This window comes from Chenopodium album, chromosome 20, assembly GCF_948465745.1.
Source record: "Chenopodium album chromosome 20, dcCheAlbu1.1, whole genome shotgun sequence".
Classification (NCBI taxonomy): domain Eukaryota; kingdom Viridiplantae; phylum Streptophyta; class Magnoliopsida; order Caryophyllales; family Amaranthaceae; genus Chenopodium; species Chenopodium album.
The window spans coordinates 9,868,837-9,876,506 of record NC_137853.1 but is presented as its reverse complement, the minus strand read 5'-3'; the positions used below and the strand labels follow the sequence as shown (position 1 = coordinate 9,876,506).

The 7,670-nt window shown below is 32.0% G+C and overlaps 1 protein-coding gene across 2 annotated transcripts; it reads right to left on the bottom strand.

Annotated features, from left to right (window-relative positions):
- Positions 1-1,238: 1,238 nt before the first annotated feature.
- On the bottom strand, positions 1,239-3,694 carry LOC145597960 (uncharacterized protein C24B11.05-like). Of its 2 annotated transcripts, XM_081654240.1 has the most exons (8): positions 3,619-3,694; positions 3,348-3,421; positions 3,156-3,221; positions 2,982-3,079; positions 2,730-2,855; positions 2,419-2,625; positions 2,221-2,286; positions 1,239-1,686 (listed from the first exon to the last, which is right to left on the bottom strand). In XM_081654240.1, exons 2-8 carry the CDS (start codon positions 3,397-3,399, stop codon positions 1,531-1,533), a joined length of 771 nt encoding a protein of 256 aa, XP_081510366.1. In that variant the 5' UTR covers positions 3,400-3,421; positions 3,619-3,694; the 3' UTR covers positions 1,239-1,530. The 2 variants fall into 2 exon arrangements, with proteins under 2 accessions (XP_081510366.1, XP_081510365.1); XM_081654239.1 differs by having other exon boundaries at positions 3,348-3,678.
- Positions 3,695-7,670: the final 3,976 nt, after the last annotated feature.

The window sequence follows — 7,670 nt, the reverse complement described above, 5'->3', positions numbered from 1 at the left end:
CAATAAAGTTGACAATGACAGACGACAAAATATTGGTACTATAGGGTAGTCTAAAAAATAGTCAAATAATTTGAATCAAAATATTTTGTTGATAAATTAGGTATGAAATAAATTTTCATTGTTTAGTTTTCGCTCCGGGCCCAAAAATGTCTAAGACAACACTACCCATGTTCATAACTTCATACCAAACACACCCTAAATAAGAAAATTACCATTACATCCCCAAACGTATGTACATGGTCCTTGATTATTCCTTGTTTATCTAAGTAAATAGATGATAAACTGAATATTCTCCTGTCAAACTGTGAACCATGATTTCTAACTAGTACATTCATGTTTGTCATTTCAAACTTAACCAGAAAAAATCATCCTTTGGCATTGCTTCTACTAGTATAATATATTTACTCTGCGCCAAAAAAACAGAATCATAAAGTTGCCGGTCCATGCTACTTTAGGTAGAGATGGGTTGTGTTTCCACAATATTTGAGTCCAGCCTAACCTGGTTGTGGAAGGAGTCGAAGCTAGGGGTGCACGAATGCACGATAGCATGTACATGTCCCTCAATCGCATTAAGGAAGTTATGTTCTTTATATATAGCTAATGTAGGCTAAAGGAATAGCTTGGAAAGAAGCTCATCCTTTTTCCCTGTACTTTTATCACATATTAGTCGTATAACGTACTGTAGTAAACTAGTAATTGCAGATTTCAACTGCAGTGCACTACAGGCCACAGCATTATGCGCTTGCTGATGTTGCTAGCTAGGTCGTGTCAGGTTCCCACATTCCTGGTTATGTTTGTGTTTTGATGGATACTCATAGTAATATAGAAAACAAATCTAGGATTAGTGGCTTATAGTGCTATCTTTGGTTAGTGCTTTCTGATATACTCTAAACAAGTTAGTGCATGAATGATTGTTTTAACAAAATTACAAAAGTATGTGGTCCTTTTTTGTTTGCAATAATCGTCATACATATTTTATATTTTAATTTCTAGCCACAATAATTTGCTCAGGTTATATTTACTAGCTCGGGTTAAGAGCAAGATTAATCCTCAGAGTTACTGAAAGTCTCAAATGCAAGGGGTGGCGCTCACACTTCGGATTGGCGAGTGCTCTCAAATTATTCTCTGTGCTATAAAGTTGTGTATGTAATTCAGGTCCCAAAGCTCGCTATAGATGTCCAAAGGTTCATAGCAATTATTTCCGCTCAATTAGTTCAGTTCATCAGAAAAAAGGTCCATACATAAAAATCATGCTGCTAGATTAGCAGAAGAAACTGCAATTATGCTGCATAACTTGACATTTATTATTCTTGGCAAGCTTATACAAGCAATTGCAGTGGATCGATAAGTTAATAATTTGCATATACTAGATCATAAATTACATCAGAAGAGTTCTAAACTTCACCCTTCTTTCTGTCACCCCTGATAAAGCCTTTTACAGTAATCAACAGCTTTACCATTGGGACGTGTTTGCTCTTCTTTTTTTGTTGGGGGGTGGAGGATGGAGGACTTGGATGGTTGGGTGGTTTATTATGCTCGAACAACGGTCTCTGCAGCTGCTGCCTGAAGGACTTGCTCATGGTGCTCCTTTGCCTCAGCTTCCCATATTTCAGGAAGTGCTTCTTTCATGTTGTGGATACTCCTTAATGCATAATCAGCCCCCGGAACAAGTTCTGACCTCCCCACCTACATAATAAAATTCCATCTTTTAGTTGATTCTTATATCATAAGATTCACTAAAACAAAGTTTTATGTTTAACAACTTCAAAAAATTCACATCACAACTAAAACCAAAGAAAAGTCCAATTCAAGGCTAACAAATCCAAGTTATAATCAACAACTAACAATACGTTCAGACAAGTTCAGTGTAGGGCTAATAAGCCATTTAGAAGTAAGTAAAATTCCAGCCTGATAAGTCAAGGAGTATTTGCGCTAAAAGGATACTCATAATGCACCAGTACCAACTTTCTGCTACTTGTAGACAGTTATGGGTAAATTTTAGCCTTACATACATGTGTTTAGTGCTATCTGATTAGATTTCTGTAAAATAGTATAGTCATTGTATATTTGTATTACACTCTTCTATCATCCCCTCTCACTGTCTCACATGCGAACAAACAACATAAGTATTTCGTATTTATTAGTAAAGCAAACAAAGATACTGATAAAGAATTTGCCCTTTATATCATCTTGTAGATTATTAAAGTAAAAAATGCTTACAACAACAGTGTGAAGTCCAGCTGCTTTTCCACTAGCAATATTTCTTACACTGTCATCGAAGAAAATCTGAAGGAATCGAAGAATCAATAATAATCATGTTAGCAGTGTAATTTGAACTGACAGATATTCATGAAATATTTTGATTAATCCAATTACAGACTACAGGATCAAGTAAGGCAATCATTTAAGGATTCTTACTGTTCTTTTAGGATCTAAGTTCGCGATACTAATAGCAGCTTCAATAGCTTCAACAGATGGTTTACACAAAATATGTGACTTAGAGATTGGTTCATTATTGTCTTGGTGATTAAGGGTCTCAAAGCATATTATACCCTCGAAACAATCTCCTAAACCGAGCTTATTGAGCACACGAGCTGTGTGTGCCTTATCAGAGTTAGTGAATACCTGCAGCACACCATAAAAATCAATCAAATACGGAGTACTTAGAACGCTCATACAACAAGCTAACCATACTATATCTATCAACTTAAGACAGTTAGTGTACATACAATTTTACGTTGGGGAGTCGAGAGCAGAAGGTTTCTCAGCACAGGATCAGGCTTCAGAGTTTCATAAGGCAAGTTTCCATGAACAAACTCATGAAATTCGTCGTTGTCAAATTCATACCCAAGTGCCTGAAATCATATCATTAACATCTTATTCAAGTTCAGGGGCTCCTAACAGGGATATGTAACATGTAAGAATGTAATTAAGGTCTCAAATTCGAGCCTCGGAAGTTGAGCTGTGGGACAGTTTAATACCTTAAGACCTGCCATAGTGGTACCATATTCCCTATACAACTCTAGACACATCCTTGGCACCTCAGTTTCATCCATATGCAAGAATTTTAGCATGTAATCTGTCACAAAATATCCATATTATTGCAGGATTATATAATAGTTAATAATTATAATACCTTTAATTTGGTAACATACCTTCTATATTCTTTCTGCAAGCTAAGTTGACCCCTGAACTCAATGGGTACAAAGTATCATCCAAATCTAAACATTATGTAAAACATAATTATATTAGCACAAAAATTATCAAGTCCTAGAGATTTATTAGAATAATTCATTAACTTAATTCAATAGTAAAAATAATTTTAATATCTAGTTTTTGCAACTTACCAAAAAGTAGGCAATCATACTTAGCTCCATTGTAGCTCACAACAGCATCCATTTTCTTTAATTTAGCAATAAATCTACCACATATATATATATATATAAAAAAAAAAAAAAAAAAAAAAAAAGATGTAATTTATCACTTTGTCTTAAAAAGTTCTTCCTGTTTTAACTTCTTTTATCTTGTGACAATTCCCGTCCAAACAATCAAAACTTTAAAAGACGAAACAAATATTAAAAATAAACTAATTAAAGCAAGAGCATTTATAGCAATTACCTTAATGTTAATCAAGCAAGAAAAGTTTAAAAGAATACACAAATTAAGAGTAGAGAGGAAATGGTATTTATAAGAATTTGAAGGAGGGAATCTCTTGGTTAGCACATAAAACTACAAATAAATAGGATTGGGAGTGGAGGGGTTAGGAAGAATGACATCTGATGTATGATTCCTCTATTTTATTTAACACCCATACAAATTATTTCTGTTGTCACCTTAATTTGCTTTTTAGTTAACTGTCCTTTTCTTTTACCCAAAGTGGTGCTCATTTTAACTATTTTTTATTGTATTTTTCGGTCATCTTTATTAGTGGAGGAGCTTTGCCTAGTTAATAACACTGATCGATAAGTGAAAATCGGTTTTTCTTGGTGTAGAAAGAATCACAAAGGGCGTTTGATGTAGGCGTTTTTCATGCTTTATGTGGATCCACATATATACTCATGCATGATATGCAAAATTTTCTTTGGTATGATATATTATTAATGTTTGTCGAATCATTGTCGATTAATTATCTTAATTAGTTGTATGTGTTTTAGCTCTCGATGTACTATCATTATTATTTGCCGTAATAATATTAACTCCAACAGAATTCAATCTCCTCTTTTGTTTACAATCCATGTCATGAATTCGATCTCATAAGGCCTCAAGATAATCATCTATTTAAACATCTAGAAAACATAATGGTGTAACGCATCATACACACAATGACATAATACATTAATACCTCTTCATTTTTTAAATCATATTATTTGATGATTATCATTCATATAATTGCGTCTCATGGATGACAATAATTTCATCATGAAATTAATGATTAAATCAATAATTAATTTCAACAGCATGATTCTTCAAAAAAAATTAAAAATAAATAAATCAACTGCATGTAACTCATCCGATCCTCATCTATACTTAGTATTTAAAAACACAAACCAAAATTGACACATGTCATCATTCTTTTTCACCTTTCTTTATTCATTCTCCCTCCTTATGTTTTCAAAGAAATTCTCTCTTCATCTCCCCCTTTATTTCTCAATAACTTTAATATTTTGTAATCTTTATTTTAATTCAATAACAAATTAAATTTCCTAAACCTTCTCCTCTTCTCATTATTCCATCTATCAATTCAATTTATTCACATTCATAATTCATTTCTTTAATTTGACCCCTTATCTTCCCCCTCTTCTTATATAAATACAAATTTTCAATAAAGATTTTTTCACACTCATTAAGTTTCAAAAACTAAAAAATTAGAGAAACATCTCTCAAAATTCTATGTGAAATTTCTACAACAATGAGGATGATGATTGAAAAGGGAAATATTGAGGTGGCAAGAATACTATGGAAATTCCATGGGATGACATTGTTTGCGTGTCATGGGGCTTTAATTTTGAAGATATTAAGCGCAATATAAGAGACATATATTGGTAAAGACTAAAGAAGAATATCATGCCTTCACATTTGATGTAAAAATTGTAAAATTATAATAAGTGTTTGGTATTTATAAAGTAGTTTTTTATACAAATTGTTGATTAATATATCATGCGATAGAGATATGATTTTACGATTTTAAGCCATTTTTTCTACAACTATTAGTCTATTACCACTATTTCATACAATATTATAATATGTCAAAAGACGATAAAATAATTCATTCAAATAATTTGTAAAGGGTTTTTTTTTTTTTGGTGACAAGATAATTTGTAAGGTTTCAAATAAATTTATAACTTAAGCATAACCCGTGCGTAGAACGGGTCCAAAAGCTAGTTTAAATAAAGAAAGACTTGGATAGAATTGTCAAACTTTCTTCTTTTTTTTTTTTTTTTTTTTTTTTTTTTTTTTTTTTTTTTTTTTGTGAAAGAAGAATTGTCAAACTTTCAATTCTGTGCAAACTGGCTAGCTAACTAATTAGTTATTTGTTTAATTAATTTACGTAATTAAAAGTTAATCAAAGTTTAGTGTAGAAAATTGGCGTTGGTTTCTCATTAGTCATCATTAACACGTAATTAGCTTGTTGAAAGAATGGAAGTCTTTTTCTAATACGTTATTTACTCTAGTCACAAATCTAATATTATATCATGTCATATCACTAATATAAATAGCTAGTCTCGCACCCAGGCCACGAGACATCGACACTTGGCACTCTAATTTTTCGTCAAGTGTCGAGCCACTTAGGGGACAAATGTTAAATTTCGAAACAATATGAAATGGGCCTGGCAACCCGAACAAGGAGGAGGAGAATTTGGTCCACAAACAAGGCTTTGGAGCTTCCATACTAAAACCAATTGGCAATAGTAGGAGTTACTCCTCTACTTTATAAAGTGGAACCGCCTCTTCTCTTTCTCCAATGTGGGACACTCACAAGTGATACACATTGGGTTCCAACACTCCCCCTCACTTGTGAGTGTCCTTATAATTAGAGCACACCAGAAGGTACAATATAAATCCTCTTTGGGAATGAACATCCAATAGAGGCCCCTTAACTAGTGGCTTGACAAATACCCAGTTATAAACGGCCCAATAATCCTGGGCTCTGATACCATGTTAAATTTCGAAACAATATGAAATGAGCCTGGGCAACCCGAACAAGGAGGAGGAGAATTTGGTCCACAAACAAGGCTTTAGAGCTTCCATACTAAAACCAATTGGCAATAGTAGGAGTTACTCCTCTACTTTATAAAGTGGAACCGCCTCTCCTCTTTCTCCAATGTGGGACACTCACAAGTGATACACATTGGGTTCCAACAACAAATAGGTATTATTCTGACACATAGTATTCTAAGTGCGAATCTTGGATAGATTTTTTAGGATAATAAAGTTGTATAGTGTTTTATTAACGATATACTTCTAATATTTCATACATACAAAATTAAATATAACTTTTTAATAAATATCTTATAACTCATTACTATTTCTATCATAAAATTCGTTTTAAAATGAGATCCATTTATAATATATTTTAATAAAAAAATAAAAAATCAGTAATAATAAGTATTAACCAGAAAAAATAATTTTAGTTTGGTAAAATTACCAAGTTAATAATAACATAGATATCTATTTACAAATAAAACTACAAAAAGTACACTATTATATATATAAATAACCAATATGTCTTGTTGAAAATTTTTTTTTACCAATATATGATATTTTATGTCAAGATAATTTACATAATTAAAAGGGGTTATATGTTCGTATTTATCATTCAAGCTAAAAAGTTTAAGACGGCACAAAACTAGTATATATTTAAAGGGGAGTTTTATCCGTGTTTGAGAGAACCACGTTAGATTAAGGGGTTGTTCACATTTACTGAACTAAGCTGAACTGAACTGATTGGAGCTAAACTGAACTGAACTGAACTGATTAGAGCTAAACTGAACTGAATTGAGCTGAAATGAATATTTTATGTGAGAAAGAAATTAAGAGCTGAACTAAACTGAACTGAACTGATTGGAGCTGAACTGAACTGATTGGAGCTGAACTGAACTGAACTGAAATTAAGTAAATGTGAACATGCCCTAAGGGTTTGTTCACATTTACTGAACTGAGCTGAACTGAACTGAACTGATTGGAGCTGAATTGAACTGAACTTAACTGATTGGAGCTAAACTGAACTGAACTGATTGGAGCTGAACTGAACTAAACTAAACTCAAATGAATATTTTATGTGAGAAGGAAATTAAGAGCTGAACTGAACTGCACTGAACTGAAATTAAGTAAATGTGAACATGCCCTAAATTTTCTTAACGCGCCATATAGGATTATAAGTAACGAATAACGAATATAGGAATTTTATCATAATATATAACGAATAAGAAGTTATAACTAAATACATATAGTTTACACTACAAAAGGTTCATAATCTTCGTTCACATTAAATTAAAGTATATTAATCATTTGTCAATTCCTTTATTTTTGCCACATATGAGAGATGTATGGTCAATTAAATATTTTTTTTTTATTTCTACGGCATTAATGTTGTAAATTTAAAAATTTCTTAATTTACTTGTTTTTATATTTTCAATTTTGTTGCAGTTTAAGTGATTTACGTTGTATTC

What these genes read in the sequence shown, in the direction of transcription:
- LOC145597960 (XM_081654240.1), bottom strand. Translation starts at nt 3,399, where the DNA reads ATGGATGCTGTTGTGAGCTACAATGGAGCTAAGTATGATTGCCTACTT. An exon ending in GTATGATTGCCTACTTTTTG is followed by an intron (nt 3,222 to 3,347) that starts GTAAGTTGCAAA and finishes CATAATGTTTAG; the next exon opens with ATTTGGATGATACTTTGTAC. An exon ending in CTGGACTTCACACTGTTGTT is followed by an intron (nt 1,687 to 2,220) that starts GTAAGCATTTTT and finishes TTTATTATGTAG; the next exon opens with GTGGGGAGGTCAGAACTTGT.